Source organism: Heterodontus francisci, unplaced genomic scaffold (assembly GCF_036365525.1).
Source record: "Heterodontus francisci isolate sHetFra1 unplaced genomic scaffold, sHetFra1.hap1 HAP1_SCAFFOLD_1447, whole genome shotgun sequence".
Classification (NCBI taxonomy): domain Eukaryota; kingdom Metazoa; phylum Chordata; class Chondrichthyes; order Heterodontiformes; family Heterodontidae; genus Heterodontus; species Heterodontus francisci.
The window spans coordinates 1-17,944 of NW_027141016.1; the positions used below are offsets into that span (position 1 = coordinate 1).

The 17,944-nt window shown below is 49.4% G+C and overlaps 1 protein-coding gene across 2 annotated transcripts; it reads left to right on the forward strand.

Moving 5' to 3' along the window:
- Positions 1-3,307: 3,307 nt before the first annotated feature.
- LOC137361841 (mitochondrial chaperone BCS1-like) lies at positions 3,308-17,322 on the forward strand. Of its 2 annotated transcripts, XR_010972324.1 has the most exons (3): positions 3,308-3,599; positions 6,860-7,977; positions 17,149-17,322. XR_010972324.1 is itself a non-coding variant. In XM_068026444.1 (2 exons), the coding sequence occupies exons 1-2, from the start codon at positions 3,541-3,543 to the stop codon at positions 7,110-7,112; spliced, it is 312 nt and encodes a 103-aa protein (XP_067882545.1). In that variant the 5' UTR covers positions 3,458-3,540; the 3' UTR covers positions 7,113-7,220. The 2 variants fall into 2 exon arrangements, 1 of the variants encoding a protein (XP_067882545.1); XM_068026444.1 differs by lacking the exon at positions 17,149-17,322 and having other exon boundaries at positions 3,458-3,599; positions 6,860-7,220.
- The last annotated feature ends 622 nt before the right edge of the window (positions 17,323-17,944 follow it).

The following is a 17,944-nucleotide window of genomic DNA, read 5'->3' on the forward strand; positions in this document are numbered from 1 at the left end:
CCTCCTCTCGCTCTCTCCCCATCTCGCCCTCCCTCTCCCTCTCTCATCCTCTCTCTCTCATCCTCTCTCTCTCATCCTCTCTCTCTCACCCCTCTCTCTCTCACCCTCTCTCTCTCACCCTCTCTCTCTCACCCTCTCTCTCTCTCACCCTCTCTCTCTCTCACCCTCTCTCTCTCACCCTCTCTCTCACCCTCTCTCTCTCCCTCTCTTCCCCTCTCTTCCCCTCTCTTCCCCTCTCGTTCTCCCTCTCGCTCTCCCTCTCTCCCCCCTTGCTCTCCCTCTCTCCCCCCCTCGCTCTCCCTCTCTCCCCCCCTCGCTCTCCCTCTCTCCCCCCTCTCTCCCCTCTCCCCCTCTCTCTCCCTCTCTCCCCCTCGCTCTCTCTCTCCCCCCCCTCGCTCTTCCTCTCTCCCCCCCCCTCGCTCTTCCTCTCTCCCCCCCTCGCTCTTCCCTCTCTCCCCCCCTCGCTCTTCCTCTCTCTCCCCCCCTCGCTCTCCTCTCTCCCCCCCTCGCTCTCCCTCTCTCCCCCCCTCGCTCTCCCTCTCTCCCCCCCCTCGCTCTTCCCTCTCTCCCCCCCTCGCTCTCCCTCTCCCCCCCTCGCTCTCCCTCTCTCCCCCCTCGCTCTCCCTCTCTCCCCCCCTCGCTCTCCCTCTCTCCCCCCCTCGCTCTCCCTCTCTCCCCCCCTCGCTCTCCCCTCTCTCCCCCCCTCGCTCTCCCTCTCTCCCCCCCTCGCTCTCCCTCTCTCCCCCCCCTCGCTCTCCCTCTCTCCCCCCCCTCGCTCTCCCTCTCTCCCCCCTCGCTCTCCCCTCTCTCCCCCCCCTCGCTCTCCCTCTCTCCCCCCCTCGCTCTCCCTCTCTCCCCCCCCTCGCTCTCCCTCTCTCCCCCCCCTCGCTCTCCCTCTCTCCCCCCCCTCGCTCTCCCTCTCTCTCTCCCCCCCTCGCTCTCCCTCTCTCTCCCCCTCGCTCTCCCTCTCTCTCCCCCCTCGCTCTCCCTCTCTCTCCCCCCTCGCTCTCCCTCTCTCTCCCCCCTCGCTCCTTCCCTCTCTCCCCCCTCGCTCCATCTCTTCCCCCCCTCGCTCTCCCTCTCTCTCTCGCCCCCTCGCTCCCTCTCTCGCCCCCTCGCTCCCTCTCTCGCCCCCTCGCTCTCCCTCTCTCCCCCTCGCTCTCCCTCTCTCCCCCTCGCTCTCCCTCTCTCCCCCTCGCTCTCCCTCTCTCCCCCTCGCTCTCCCTCTCTCTCCCTCTCTCCCCCTCTCTCTTTCCCCCTCTCTCTTTCCCCCTCTCTCCCCCTCTCTCTTTCCCCCTCGCTCTCCCTCTCTCTTTCCCCCTCGCTCTCCCTCTCTCTTTCCCCCCTCGCTCTCCCTCTCTCCCCCCTCGCTCTCTCCTCCTCTCTCCCCCGCCTCTCCCTCTCTCCCCCTCGCTCTCCCTCTCTTCCCCCTCGCTCTCCCTCTCTTCCCCCTCGCTCTCCCTCTCTCCCCCCTCGCTCTCCCTCTCTCCCCCCTCGCTCTCCCTCTCTCCCCCCTCGCTCTCCCTCTCTCCCCCCTCGCTCGCCCTCTCTCCCCCCTCGCATCGCCCTCTCTCCCCCCCTCGCTCGCCCTCTCTCCCCCCTCGCTCGCCCCTCTCTCCCCCCCTCGCTCGCCCTCTCTCCCCCCTTCAGCTCGCCCTCTCTCCCCCCTCGCTCGCCCTCTCTCTCCCCCTCGGCTCGCCCTCTCTCCCCCCTCGCTCGCCCTCTCTCCCCCCTCGCTCGCCCTCTCTCCCCCCGTTGCTCTCCTCTCTCCCCCCGTTGCTCTCCCTCTCTCCCCCCCGTTGCTCTCCCTCTCTCCCCCCGTTGCTCTCCCTCTCTCCCCCCGTTGCTCCCCTCTCTCCCCCCGTTGCTCTCCCTCTCTCCCCCCGTTGCTCTCCCTCTCTCCCCCCCGTTGCTCTCCCTCTCTCCCCCCGTTGCTCTCCCTCTCTCCCCCCCGTTGCTCTCCCTCTCTCCCCCCCTCGCGCTCTCCCTCTCTCCCCCCCCCCTCGCTCTCCCTCTCACCCCCCCCCCCCCCCCCCGGCTCTCCCTCTCTCACCCCCCCCTCCCCCCCCCCCCCGCTCTCCCTCTCTCACCCCCCCTCGCTCTCCCTCTCACCCCCCCTCGCTCTCCCTCTCTCACCCCCCCTCGCTCTCTCCTCTCTCACCCCCCCCTCGCTCTCCCTCTCTCACCCCCCTCGCTCTCCCTCTCACCCCCCTCAGCTCTCCCTCTCTCACCCCCCCTCCCTCTCTCACACCCCCTCCCTCTCTCACACCCCCTCGCTCTCCTCTCTCACCCCCCCTCGCTCTCCCTCTCTCACCCCCCCCTCGCTCTCCCTCTCTCACCCCCCGCTCGCTCTCCCTCTCTCACCCCCCCTCGCTCTCCCTCTCTCTCACCCCCCCTCGCTCTCCCTCTCTCACCCCCCCTCGCTCTCTCCCTCTCACCCCCCCCTCGCTCTCCCTCTCACCCCCCCCTCGCTCTCCTCTCACCCCCCCTCGCTCTCCCTCTCACCCCCCCTCGCTCTCCCTCTCTCCCCCTCCTCGCTCTCTCCCTCTCTCCCCCCCTCGCTCTCCCTCTCTCCCCCCCTCGCTCTCCCCTCTCTCCCCCCCTCGCTCTCCCTCTCTCCCCCCCTCGCTCCCTCTCTCCCCCCCCTCGCTCTCCCTCTCCCCCCCCCTCGCTCTCCCCTCTCTCCCCCCCCTCGCTCTCCCTCTCTCTCCCCCCCCTCGCTCTTCCCTCTCTTTCCCCCCCCTCGCTCTCCCTCTCTCCCCGCCCATCTCGCTCTCCCTCTCTCCTCCCCATCTCGCTCTCCTCTTTTCTTCCCCTCTCGGGTCTCTCTTCTTCTGCTCTCTCCCTCTCGGACTCTCTTTCTCTCTCCCTCTCGGACTCTCTTTCTCTCTCCCTCTCGGACTCTCTTCTCTCTCCCCCTCTCGGTCTCGTCTTTCTCTCTCCCTCTCGGTCTGTTTCTGTCTCTCTTCCTCCACTTCAGGATTCTATAAAGATGTTCTAGGGAGTGTCACTCAAACAGAGGCTGGAATCTGTTGTCGCAGCCCTTCAGTTTGTGTCCCCACTTCTAATCAAAGCTCATCGGAGGACCAAAACCATGATTCAGACAGTTGATAGAGGGTGGCCATATCCTTTCTGGAGAGAGGCTGCTGGGGGCAACAAGTACTGCCAATTAACACACAGCAAGCTCCTACAAATAGAGATGTGAAATGATCAGATCATCTGTTTTAGTAATGTTGGATGAGGAAGAAATGTTAGCCCCAGGGCACTGGGGAGACCTCTCTTGCTCTTTGATTAGTATGCTGGGATTTTTTAATGTCCACCTGAGAAGGGAGGTGGGTTCTCAGTTTAATATCTCATCCGAAAGGCAGCAACTCTGACAGTGCAACACTTCCTCACTCTCTGGAATGGAGCTTGAGCCCAAGATCTTCTGACTCTGTACAGACTGAGAGATACTGAACACTGACCGATTTGTGTTTACAGACCCTACCATGTACCAGGGAATGGGCCATCTGACATTCAGCGGTTTGCTGAACGCGCTAGATGGCGTCGCATCTGCCGAGGCAAAGACTAGTGTTCATGACGACAAACTACTTGGACAGGTAGTAACTGTTCTTCATTCTACATCATCTCCCACTCAACGTAGAAATATAGGGTAAAATTCATACATCAAATAACATCAAGATCATCAGAATTACACACTTCCTCCCTCCCCAAAGCCATGTAATCTCTTGGGGGGACGGAAAAATCCCAGGGCCAGTAATGGAAAAAACTTTTTAGAAAATTCCTCTCCAACCTCCTCAGATGAGTTACTAATTCCATAATAATGGATTCTCGCATTTTCCCAATGACAGATGTTAGGCTAACTGGATGTAGGCCATCAGGTCCAGGGGACTTGTCAGCTTTTAGTCCCATTAATTTTCCTAATACCTTTTCTCTACTGATAGTGATTGTTTTAAGTTCCTCCCTCCCTTTTGCCTTTTGATTTCCTGCTATGTTTGGGATGCCTTTTGTGTTCTCCACTGGGAACACAGATACAAAATACTTGTTCAAAGTCTCTGCCATTTTCCTTGTTTCCATTATTAATTTCCCAGCCTCATCCTCTATGGGACCAACTTTCTTTAGCTACTCTTTTCCTTTTTATAAACTTGTGGAGCTTTTATTGCCTGTTTGTATATTTCGTGCTCATTTACTCATACTCTAATTTTCCCTCTTTTTTTTAGCCATCCTTTGCTGCTTTCCAGAATTTTCCCAATCTCTGGCCTACCACTGATCTCCACAGCATTGTGCACCTTTTCTTTCAATTTGGTACCATCCTTAGCTTCCTTAGTTATCCACGGAGAGTGCATCCTTCTCATAGAGTCTTTCTTTCTCAATGGAATATATCTTTGTTGAGAGTTATGAAATATCTCCTTAAATATCTGCCACTGCTTCTCTACTGTCTTACCTTTTAACCTATTTTCCCAGTCCACTTTAGCCAACTCTGTCTTCATAACACAAAAAATAGGAGCTTGGAGTAGACCACGTGGCCTGTCAATACCCTTGTAATTGCCTTTATTTAAGCGTAGGACACAAGTTTCAGACCCAGATTTCTTACCCTCAAACTGAATGTAAAGTTCTATGATGTTATGATCACGCTTGCCTCGAGGATCCTTTACTGTGAGGTCATTGATTAATTTTGTCTAATTACACATTACCAGGTCTAAAATAGCCTGCTCCCTGGTTGGTTACAGAACATATTGTTCTAAGAAACTGTCCCGAATATACTCTTATGAACTGATCCCCCAGGCTACTTTTGCAAATTTAATTTGTTCAATCAATATGAAGATTAAAGTCACCCATGGTTATTACAGTAGCTTTCTTACAAACCCCCATTATTTCTTGATGTATACTCTGTGCTACAGTGTAACTACTGTCAAGGGGCCTATAAACTACTCCCACCAGTGATCTCATCCTTTATTAACAGAGCTACCCCACCTCCTTTCCCTTCCTTCCTATCCTTCTCAGATGTCAGATACCCTTCAATGTTCAGCTCCTATTTGGTCACCTTGCAATAAGGGAATAAAAGCAAGGTTTATGCAACCTGTCCTCCTAATTTAATCCACTAAGGCAGCCTAATTAGACCCTTACTGATGAAGGAAAAGGTTCATTCTCCTGCTCCAGGGTCAGGGTCTCCCGTCCCCATCTCTGCGTTACTCCAATTCTGGCCCCTTGCACATTCCCGATTTTAATTGCTCCACCATTGGTGGTCGTGCCTTCAGCTGCCTGGGTCCTAAGCTCTGGAATTCCCTCCCTAAACCTCTCCACCACTTTCTCCTCTCCTTTAAGATGCTCCTTAAAATCTGCCTGTTTGAGCAAGCTTTTGATCACCTGCCCTAATATCTCTTTATGCAGCTAGGTGTCCAATTCTGAAAATGCTGGAAATACTCAGCAGATCTGGCAGCATCTGTGGGGAGAGAAGCAAAGTTAACGTTTCAGGTCGATGACCCTTCATCAGAACTGGGAAAAATTAGAAATGTAATGGGTATTAAGTAGGTCAAGGAGCGTGGAAAAAGAACAAAAGGGAAAGTCTGTGATAGGACGGAAGACAGGAGACATTAAATGACCAAAGAGTTGATGGGGCAGAGCCAAAGGGAGGGGTAATGGGCAAGTAAAGAGACAAAAGATTTGTCTAGATGAGTGTGAATGGCGGAATAATGAACAACTGACATTCGAAAGCAAAACAAGAGAAAACAAGATTAAGACTGAAACATGCAAAGAAAAGGAAACAAAATGGGGGCAGAGATTATGGTCTGAAATTGTTGAGCTAATGTTAAGTCCAGAAGGTTCCTCGAGCTTGTGTTGAACTTCATTGGAACACTGCAGTAAGGACAGAGATGTCAACGTGAGGGCGGCGCAGTGGTTAGCACCGCAGCCTCACAGCTCCAGGGATCCAGGTTCGATTCTGGGTACTGCCTGTGCAGAGTTTGCAAGTTCTCCCTGTGACCGCGTGGGTTTTCGCTGGGTGCTCCGGTTTCCTCCCACAGCCAAAGACTTGCAGGTTGATAGTTAAATTGGCCTTTGTAAATTGCCCCTAGTGTAGGTAGGTGGTAGGGAATATGGGATTACTGTAGGGTTAGTATAAATGGGTGGTTGTTGGTCGGCACAGACTCGGTGGGATGAAGGGCCTGTTTCAGTGCTGTATCTCTAAATAAAAATTAAAAGATGGAGAATTAAAATGGCAAGCCACAGGAAACTTGTGAAGTGAAAAGAGGTGTTCCGCAAAGCGATCACCCAGTCTGCATTTGGTCTCCCCAGTGTAGAGGAGACCACCTCGTGAGCAGCAAATACAGTATACTAAATTGAGAGAAGTACAAGTAAATCGCTGTTTCACCTGGAAGGAGTGTTTTGGGCCTTAGATGATGTGGAGAGAGGAGGTAAATGGGCAGAAGCTGCATCTCCTGTGCTTATATGGAAAGATCCCCGAGAACGGGATGGGATGTTGGGGATGATTGAGGTGTGGAACAGGATATCGCAGAGGGAATGGTCCCTTTGGAATGCTGAAAGGGGAGGGGAAGATGTGTTTGGTGCATTTTATTTGGGTTCATTTCCAGCATTTTCTGTTTTTATTTCATGTTTCCAGTATCTGCAGTATTCTGCTTTTGTATAGGTGTCAGATTCTGTTTGATAATGTTCCTATGAAATGCCTTGGGACCTTTTACTATGTTAAAGATGCTACATAAATATGAGCTGTTGTTGTTCCCCCAATAACGAGGTCAGTTTCCCCTCTTCCCCACCCCCCCCCCCCCCCACCCACCCAGAATAGTGAGCTCCACTCCCCCCACCAATAATGATCATCTCCCTGCTTTGTATCTGTCCGCAGGTTGGATCCCGCTCTGATCCGTCCAGGACGAGTGGACCACAAGCAGTTTATCGGGTCTTGCTCCCACTGGCAGCTGTCTCAGATGTTCCAGCGGTTCTATCCAGAGCAGCCAGTGGCCATGGCAGAGGAATTTGCAGACAGAGCGCTGGCCGTCTCCGACAGGATCAGTGCCGCCCAGGTACAGGGGCACTTCTTGTTGTATAAACTAGAACCCCTCAGAGCCATTGAGGGCATCCAGCAGATCGTCATGTGAGGGACAAGAAGGATAAACCTGCTTAGCCCTGGGAGAGGGACCCAGGTGCCCAAGCACTGAAAAGCTACACTATATTTATAAGAATAAAACCTCAGTACAATGGCTATCCTTGGTGCTTGATGTTTGGAGCGAGATGTTCTTGTTTATGTCCGTACATGGAGGGCTAACCTCTGCAGATTAACTAGCTCTTGTGTTTGTGGGATCTTGCTGTTTGAAAACTGTTGTGAAGCCTTTCCATCCAGAAAAACAAAAGTGATGACCTTGAAAAGTAATTCACCAATCACAAAGTGCTTCTGAGCCTGCTACAGTGTTAATATTAGACGGGACACCAGGCAGAACACCCCTGATCTTCTAAATAATGGCCGTGGGATCTTTTAACGTCCACCTGAGAGGGCAGATGGAGACTTGTTTAAAGATAGCACCTCCGACAGTGCAGAACTCCCTCAGTACTTGTACTGGAGAGTCAGCCTGGATTATGTGCACTCAATCTTCTGACTCAGAGGAACCCACTGAGCCACAGCTGGAACCTATCCTTGATGCACACTGTGGACTAAATTTAGTCATGCCGGCAGGAGCTCCCAGCGCTGGGCTGAAAGGTGGTGGGAATCCCGCCTCGGCCATTTGGAGCTACCCCCCACAACCCCCCCCCCCCCGTCCGCCAGCACGATTCAACAGCACTGCGGCAATTAACTGCCTGCCACTGGGATCCTCATCCCTTTAAATACGGGGATCCTGCCTCCAAGAGCTGCCAGTCAATCAGAGGACCAGCAGCTCAGTAGTGTCGGCAATGTCACCGGGAGCGGTGGCCACTATTGGTGCTGCAAAGCCCTTGGAACAGGCCCAGCGCTAGAGACCAGGACCTCAGGTAAGTGAGGTGGAATTGCCAGGGTCAGTCCGGCAGGTCCCGACAATGGGGGCGGGGGTGGAAGAATGGGTGATGAGTGCGTGCGGCGGTGAGAGATGGTTGTTCAGGGAGGTGGTTGTTCTGCCAGCGGGGGCCCTCTGCAGGCCACAGATTGCGCACGGAGGAGGCCCACCCATCCCCACGTCCGCAGGGAAGTCGTCTCATTTCACTGGGAGACCTCCCTGTGTGGGGGAGGGTTGCGATCAGCTGAGGAGTCGAATGGTTCTCTCTTTTCCCTCTCCTTGTTTGACCACGACAGATTTAATTCTTTTTTGAAAAGGATATACTTGCCAATTCAGTGAGTGCTTAACTGTTTACATGCTGTGATCCTTAAAAGGACCAATTGGACTGGTTTTCGTGACATAACAAAGAAAGAGGTTAACTTTATTATACTTAAACCAATCTAAGTAAAATAATAAAATACGCTCTGACTTTCACACACAGAAATAAAAGAGATATACAGTCTGTGGAGGTTGGTGACTTGGCTGGCTTCAAGCTGAATTCGGTAGTTGTGCGACTTTTCTTCGGTGGTCCTGAGGTTTCCGATTTGAAGATGTGAATGGCTGCTTTGGCTGTTTTCCTGGAGACAGTAGTATGGGGTTGGTTTCCTTCAAGGAGAATCTGTCTGCAGCAGGGGAATACATGGGTAGTCATGGTCAGCAAACAGAGTTCAAAGCTTGCCAGGTGAAGTGGAGAGAAGGAGGAAGAAGGAATCCCACTCAGATCTTCTCTCGTCAGCTCATTGTCTCCTTACTGCAGGGAAAACAGAAGATTAAGCACATGACTGTCACCCAGTCATTCAAGCATGGTATTACTAGTGTATTCCCTCTTGCAGCTTAATTAGTCCATGTCTAGGAATCCCCATCTCACAGCCAGGGTCCTATTGTTCAAGTGATTAAGTTGAATAGTTCATCTCTACCAGTTGAATACCTCAGGCCTTGATGCCTTGCTAATGGGAACACTATATGTATTTGACTAAGACTCCTCAGGTCATTGTCCTTGATGGGTCTTTGCAGACATGGTACCTCCATCTCAATGTATTGGAATGTGGAAGGTACAGCGATGCAAATTGGGGTGGCCATTTTTAGCTATAAGCATCAAATCACCTTTAGTCTCGTTTTTAAAATTCAATTCAGGTGTCTAGCTGGTGAATTAAAAATCATCATGTGGCTTAATTCATTGATGGTGGGAAGAGGCCCTTAGGGGTTGATAACAGGCCATTTAAGGGCCTCTGGGCAGGAAGGCGACAGGCCTATGGGTCCCCCCTGCCTCCGAGCCCTTCTCCAGGGAGCCCATTAAATTCAGCCCTATGTGGGGCGATGTTCTTGTTTCTGTTTGTGCATGGTAGGTTAACCTCAGCAGAAGATTAACTGGCTCTTAATCACGTGTTGCAGTCTGTGGGATCTTGCTGTGTGCAAACTGGTGGAAACCTTTGCCGACCAATAACAGTGACCATGCTTTGAAAAGTAATTCACCAATCGCAAAGTGCTTCTCAGCCTAGCAAGTAGGCACCCTTTGTCTGGGAGTAGAGGGAAGGTTCCTGCTCCCAATCTTTGCCCAACAGCACCTGCTGTAGAGGCCATGTGTGGACGTGATCAATTTCTGTTGTGATGTCTTGACAGTGGAATAACTGCCAGCACTTGGACACGAAGCAGTCCCTCAGGCAAAGCACCAGACAACTGGCATCTTGGTCAGTCCCCTGCAAAAGACTGTAATTCCCACCTTCATCTTCTACGCAGTGAGTTGTTGTGATCTGGAATGCGCTGCCTGAAAGGGCGGTGGAAGCAGATTCAATCGTAACTTTCAAAAAGGAATTGGATAAATAGTTGAGAAGTGAATTTCGCAGGGCCATGGGGAGTGGCACTAATTGGAGAGCTTTTTCATAGAGCCAGCCCAGGCACGATGGACCAAATGACCACCTGTAAGATTCTAAGAGGGGGAGTGGGAGAAATTTGAAGAATAGTTAATACAATGGATTTGATGGCTGAAGCCAAAGACACCAGGGATGGATGGAAGAGTCAGACATCGTCAAAGAATGGATAACAGGCATGTGGGAAATTAGCCCTTGCCTTAAAAATCCTGGACTTGTGTAGAAAGGGCTCGTCTTACCCAGCTCTGACACCAATACAGAGCCTAGATTTTATAAATAAAAATTATTTGGATCCAAAGGGAATATTGAGCTATCTCTACATATAAAATTCTTGAGGTTTTCCTATTGTCACAGTTTTGTACGGTACACGGTATTATACACGGTAATGGCAAATAACAGCGAAACCTTCTGTTGCACAATTTCCAAGTTCTAATAAGTGCCACTAACAACTGCAAATCTGCCTGTTTTTTTTCACTCGTTCATGGGGTGTGACCGTCACTGGTTAGGCCAACATTTATTGCCCATCCCTAATTGCCCTCGAGAAGGTGGTGGTGAGCTGCCTTCTTGAACCGCTGCAGTCCTTGGGGTGTAAGTACACCCACAGTGCCGTTGGGAAGGGAGTTCCAGGATTTTGACCCTGTAACAGTGAAGGAACGGCGATATAGTTCCAAGTCAGAATGGTGTGTGGTTTAGAATCAGAAAGTTTAAGACACAGAAAGAGGCCACTCGGCCCATCGTGTCTGTGCCGGCCGAAAAACGATCCACCCATTCTAATCCCACCTTCCAGAATTTGGTCCGTAGTCCTACAGATTACAGCATTTGAGGTGCATATCCAGATTCCTTATAATTAGTTGAGGATTTCTGCCTCAAATACCCTTTCAGGCAGTGAGTTCCTGACCACCACCACCCTCTGATTTTTCCTCATCTCCCCTTTAGTTTTTCTACCAATCACTTTAAATCTATACCCCCTTATCACTGACCTCTCTGCTTTATTATCCGAGGTATAGAATATAAGAGCAGGGAGGTTATGCTGGAACTGTATAACTCAATTGTTAGGCCACAACTTGAGTACTGTGTGCAGTTCGGTCACCTCATTACAGAAAGGATGTAATTGCACTAGAGAGGGTACAGAGGAGATTTACGAGGATGTTGCCAGAACTGGATAAATGCAGCTATGAGGAAAGATTGGATAGGCGGAGGTAGTTCTCCTTGGAACACAGAAGGCTGGGAGGAGATCTGATTGACCGAGTATGGCATCAAGGAGCGCTCACGAAACTGAAGTCAATGGGAATCAGGAGGAAAACGCTCCGTTGGTTGGAGTCATACCTAGCGCAAAGGGAAATGGTTGTGGTTGTTGGAGGTCAATCATATTAGCCCCCGGGCATCACTGCAGAAGTTCCTCAGGGTAGTGTCCTAGGCCCAACCATCTTCAGCTGCTTCATCAATGACCTTCCTTCAATCATAAGGTTAGAAGTGGGGATGTTCGCTGATGATTGCACAATGTTCAGCACCATTCGCAACTCCTCAGATTCTGAAGCAGTCCGTGTAGAAATGCAGCAAGATCTGGACAATATCCAGGCTTGGGCTGATAAGTGGCAAGTAACATTCACGCCACACAAGTGCCAGGCAATGACCATCTCCAACAAGAGAGAATCTAACCATCTCCCCTTGACATTCAATGGCATTATGATCGCTGAATCCCCCACTATCATTGAGCAGAAACTGAATTGGAGTAGCCATATAAATACCGTGGCCTCAAGAGCAGGTCAGAGGCTAGGAATCCTGTGGCGAGTAACTCACCTCCTGACTCCCCAAAGCCTGTCCACCATCTACAAGGCACAAGTCAGGAATGTGATGGAATACTCTCCACTTGCCTGGTTGGGTGCAGCTCCAACAACACTCAAGAAGCTTGACACCATCCAAGACAAAGCAGCCCGCTTGATTGGCACCCCATCTACAAACATTCACTCCCTCCACCACCAACACACAGTGGCAGCAGTGTGTACTATCTACAAGATGCACTGCAGCAATGCACCAAGGGTCCTTCGACAGCACCTTCCAAACCCATGACCTCTACCAACTAGAAGGACAAGGGCAGCAAATGCATGGGAACGCCACCACCTGCAAGTTCCCCTCCAAGTCACACACCATCCTGATTTGGAACTATATCGCCGTTCCTTCACTGTCGCTGGGTCAAAATCCTGGAACTCCCTAACAGCACTCTGGGTATACCTACCCCAAATGGACTGCAGCGGTTCAAGAAGGCAGCTCACCACCACCTTCTCAAGGGCAATTAGGGATGGGCAATAAATGTTGGCCTTGCCAGCGACGCCCACATCTCATTAATCAATTTTTAAAAAACAGCCAATGAAGTACTTTTGAAATGTAGTCACTGTTGTAATGTAGGAAACACAGCAGCCAATTTGCGCCAGGCAAAATCCCATATACAGCAATGAGATAATGACCAGATAATCTATTTTAATGATGTTGGTTAAGGGATAAATATTGACCAGGTACTTTCCATGCTCTTCTTTGAAATTGTGCTATGAGATCTTTTACAGCTACCTGACGCCCCTATAGAGTCATAGTTATACAGCATGGAAACAGGCCCTTCGGCCCATCGTGTCTGTGACAGCCATCAAGTACCTATCTATTCTAATCCCATTTTCCAGCACTTGGCCAGGAGCCTTGTATGCTATGGCCTTTCAAGTGCTCATCTAAATACTTCTTCAATGTTGTGAGGGTTCCTGCCTCTACCACCCCTTCAGGTAGTGTGATCCAGATTCCAACCACCCTATGGGTGAAAACATTTTTCTTCAAATCCCCTATAAACCTCCTGCCCCTTACCTTAAATCTATGCCCCCTGGTTTCTTTCTATCTACCCTATCTATGCCCCTCATAATTTTGTATACCTCAATCAGGTCCCCCCTCAGCATTCTATGCTGCAAGGAAAACAACCCCAGCCTATCCAGTCTCTCTTCATAGCTGAAATGCTCCAGCCCAGGCAACATCCTGGTGAATCTCCTCTGCACCCTCTCCAGTGCAATCACATCCTTCCTATAGTGTGGTGCCCAGAACTGTACACAGTACTCCAGCTGTGGCCTAACTAGCGTTTTATACAGCTCCATCATAACCTCCCTGCTGTTATATTCTATGCCTCTGCTAATAAAGGCAATTATCCCATATGCATTCCTAACCACCTTATCTACCTGAGCTGCTGCCTTCAGTGATCTATGGACAAGTACACCAAGGTCCCTCTGACCTTTTGTACTTTCTAGGGTCCTACCATCCATTGTATATTCCCTTGCCTTCTTAGTCGTCCCAAAATGCATCACCTCACACTTCTCAGGATTAAATTCCATTTGCCACTGCTCCGCCCACCTTACCAGCCCATCTATATCATCCTATAATCTAAGGCTTTCCTCCTCACTGTTTTTGACACCACAAAATTTCCTGTCATCTGCGAACTTACTGATCATACCTCCTGTATTCATGTCTAAATCATTAATGTACACTACAAACAGCAAGAGTCCCAGCAATCCCTACGGTACACCACTGGCCATAGGCTTCCATTCGCAAAAACAACCCTTGACCATCACCCTCTGTCTCCTCCCACAAAGCCAATTTTGGATCCAATTTGCCAAATTGCCCTGGAACCCATGGGCTCTTACCTTCTTAACCAATCTCCCATGCGGGACCTTATCAAAAGCCTTACTGAAGTCCATGTAGACTACATCAACTGCTTTACCCACATCTACACATCTAGTCACCTCCTCAAAAAATTCAATCAAGTTTGTTAACATGATCTCCCCCTGACAAAGCCATGCTGACTATCCTTGATTAATCCCTGCCTCTCTAAATGGAGTTTAATCCTGTCCCTCAGAATTTTTCCAATAATTTTCCTACCACTGATGTTAGACTCACCAGCCTGTAATTACCTGGTTTATCCCTGCTACCCTTCTTGAATAATGGTACCACATTCGCTGTCCTCCAGTCCTCTGGCACCTCTCCTGTGGCCGGAGAGGATTTGAAAATTTGTGTCAGAGCCCCTGCTATCTCCTCCCTTGCCTCCATATAACAGCCTGGGATACATCTCATTGGGGCCTGGGGATTCATCCTCTTTTAAGCCTGTTAAAACAGCTAATACCTCCTCCCTTTCAATGCTAATTAGTTCGAGTGTATCACAAACCCCTCCCTGATCTCTAGACCCACATCGTCCTTCTCCATAGTGAACACAGATAAAAAGTAATAATTTAAACCCTCACCTACGTCCTCCAGCTCCACACACAGATTGCCACTTTGGTCCTTAATGGGCCCTACTCTTTCCCTGGTTATCCTCTTGCCCCTAACATACTTATAAAACGCCTTGAGATTTTCCTTTATCTTGTCCGCCAGTGATTTTTCATGCCCCCTCTTCGTTCTCCTAATTACTTTTTTAAGTACCCCCCCCCCAACCGCCCCCAAAACTTTCTATACTCCTCTAGGGCCTCCCCTGTTTTCAGCGCTCTGAATCTGCCATAAGCCTCCTTTTTTTCCTGATCCAATCTTCTATATCCCTTGACATCCAGGGTTCCCTGGACTTGTTGGTCCTACCCTTCACCTTTACAGGAACATGTTGGCCCTGCACTCTCACTATTTCCTTTTTGAATGACTCCCACTGGTCTGATGTACTTTCCTACAAGTAGCTGCTCCCAGTCTACTTTAGCCAGATCCTGTTTTATCCTATTGAATCGGCCTTCCCCCAATTCGGTACCTTTATTTCAGTTCCATCTTTGTCCTTTTCCATAACGACCTTAAATGTTAGAGTTATAGTCACTATCCCCGAAATGCTTCCCCACTGACACTTCTACCATTTGTCCGGCTTCATTCTCTAAGAGTTGGTCCAGTACCACCCCTTCTCTTGTAGGACTTTCTACGCACTGGCTATTATTACCCTATTATTTTTACACCTCTCTGAGATTTTTTTTTTATTCATTCATGGGATGTGGGCATCGCTGGCCAGGCCAGCTTTTATTGCCCATCCCCAATTGCCCTTGAGAAGGTGGTAATTTGCCTACATATCTGCTCCTCTGTCTCTCCCTGACTATTTGGAGGCCTGTAGTACACTCCCAGCCAAGTGATTGCCCCCTTTTAAGTTCTACCCATATGGCCTCATTTGAGGTGCCTTCTATTATATCATCCCTCCTTACTGCAGTAATTGACTCGTTGATCAACAGTGCAATACCACCTCCTCTTTAACCCCCTCCCCTGTCACACCTGAAGATTCTATACCCTGGAATATTGAGCTGCCAGTCCTGCCCTTCACTCAACCATGTCTCAGTAATAGCAATAATATCATATTCCCAAGTGTTAATCAACATCCTCAATTCATCTGCCTTACTTGTAAGACTCCTTGCGTTAAATTAGATGCAATCCAGCTTTGCATTTTTCACTTGTGTCTTAACAGGTCTAGATTTGCTCTGTCTTCCAGACTGACTTAGTTTCTCTTCTATATTTGACTGTGCATCACCCCCTACTGTACCTCCACTCTGTATCCCACCCCCCCGCCAAATTAGTTTAAACCCCCCCCCCCCAACAGCACTAGCAAATCTCCCAGCAAAGATGTTGGTCCTGTTCCGAGACCTATGTTTACAAAGGTGGCACTTCTGACAGAGCACTCAGTGCCAGCACCAGGAGTATCAGCCTCCAGACGGGGGCTTGAACTCATGACTTTCTGCCTCAGAGGGGAGCATGCTACCCATTGAGCCAAAGCTGGACCAAGAGCTCCAATGGTATATGTAGAATATGTGGCTGTTAGTGTGTGTTTGTGCACTGTGCCCCCTAGTCCTGTACCATCAATTAATGGGATCAGCTTTTCTTTGTCTACCTTTTCTAAACCTGTCATAATCTTGTACATCTCTTATCAAACCTTCCCTCAATCTCCTTTATTCCAGGGAGAACAACCCCAGCTTTTCCAACCTAACCTTGTAGCTACAATTCCTCATCCCTGGAACCATTCTGGTAAATCTTCTCTCTACCCTCTCAAGGACCTTCACATCCTTCCTGAAGTGTGTTGACCAGAACTGGACACAATACTCTCGTTGTGGCCTAACCAGAACTTTATTCAGTACTTTGGTCAGCATAACTTCCCTGCTTTTCTACTCAATACCTTTATTTATGAAGCCCAAGATTCCATATACTCTGTTAATTATTTTCTCAGTATGTCCTGCCCCCTTCAAAGATCTATGCACATGAATCCCAGGTCCCTCTGTTCCTGCACACTCTTTAGAACTATGCCATTAAGTCTATATTGCCTCACCCTATCCCTTTTGCCAAAATGCATCACCTCACATTTCTCTGTATTAAATTCTATCTGCCACTAGTCTGTCCATTCTGCCACCTATCTATGTCATATTGCAGTCAATTGGTATCATCCTCACTGTCTGCCACACCTCCAAATTTGGTATCATGGACAAATTTTGAACTTTTACTCTGTATTCCAAGATCCAAGTCATTTATATATATATATATATAAAGAAAGCAGCAGTTATGGTACTGAAGCTTAGGAACACCACTGTCTACCATCCTCCAGTCTGAAAAACAACTATTTATCACGACTTGCTGTTTTCTGTCCTTAAGCTCTCATATCCAGGGAAGACTGGACGATTATGACCAGCCCTTCCACTATTTCCGCTGCCACTTCCTTTAGCAACCTTGGATGTAGGCCATCCGGACCAGGTGACTTATCCACTCTAAGCATAGCCAGCCTTTTTAGTGCATCCTTCCTATTAATTTTCACCCCATCCATTACCACTACCATCTCCACTTCTACTGATATTTTGTCAGTAACCTCTTCCTTTGTAAACACTGGAACAAAGTACTCATTAGTAGCTTCTGTTATGATCCTGTAGTTTTCTTTTCTTTTCCGGGAAGAATATGGTGTGCCTTTAAGGCTGGAAAGGGAGCAGTACTGTTTTAAGGCAACCAGTTCCAGAGACTGAGTCAAAGAATGCATTCTCGTTGCCCCGGGATACAGCCACTCAGGACCAAAGACACGAAATACATTGTTGCTGATTGGTGTTTGAAACTAGTTGAAAAACTGACTTTTGAGACACAGTTAACGGAGACGGACACAGACAGCTGGACCAGCATATACTGAAGGAAATGAGAGCTCTCTCTTGGTTTATTTAAACCCTATTTAATGCACTCTCAGAATTCTGATGTCAAGCCAGATTAATTTCTTAAAAGAAAATAACCAAATTCCTTTAACTACTGAACTGTAGTTGTTGAAATTCGTCGCTGGAAAAGAAGAGCTTCAATTCAACTGCTGAACTAGACTACGGACTGTTCTACTGTTGAAAAACCTTTCTTCCCCCCATTGGACGACTGTGAGGACTTCAAGGAACCTTAGACTATTCCACATTGGAAGATTTCACGTCAGCAGGAGTGTAAATATGCAAGGACTCTAATTTTTTCCATTTTAAATGTTGTTTATATCTTAGTTGTGTTTAAGAATTTAGTTTTTCTAATTAAACAGTTAATTTGTTGATCTAAAGACACTTGGTTTGGTTAGCTTTATTTGGGGGTTAATTCTTCTTTGGCCTCCTTGTCTCGAGAGACAATGGGTAAGCGCCTAGAGGTTGTTAGTGGTTTGTGGAGCAGCGCCTGGAGTGGCTATAAAGAGCAAACAAAGGACAGTACAGCACAGGAACAGGCCATTTGGCCCTCCAAGCCTGCGCCGATCTTGATGCCTGCCGAAACTAAAACCTTCTGCACTTCTGGGGTCCGTATCCCTCTATTCCCGTCCCATTCATGTATTTGTCAAGGTACTTCTTAAATGTCGCCATCGTACCTGCTTCCACCACCTCCCCCGGCAGCAAGTTCCAGGCACTCACCACCCTCTGTGTAAAGAACTTGCCTCGCACATCCCCTCTAAACTTTACCCCTCGCACCTTAAACCTATGTCCCCTAGTAACTGACTCTTCCACCCTGGGAAAAAGCTTCTGACTATCCACTCTGTCCATGCCGCTCATAACTTTGTAAACCTCTATCATGTCGCTCCTCCACCTCCGCCGTTCC

Coding starts and splice junctions, on each gene's coding strand:
- LOC137361841 (XM_068026444.1), top strand. CDS start 3,541: ATGGCGTCGCATCTGCCGAGGCAAAGACTAGTGTTCATGACGACAAAC. Junction 3,600..6,859: donor ACGACAAACTACTTGGACAG/GTAGTAACTGTT, acceptor ATCTGTCCGCAG/GTTGGATCCCGCTCTGATCC.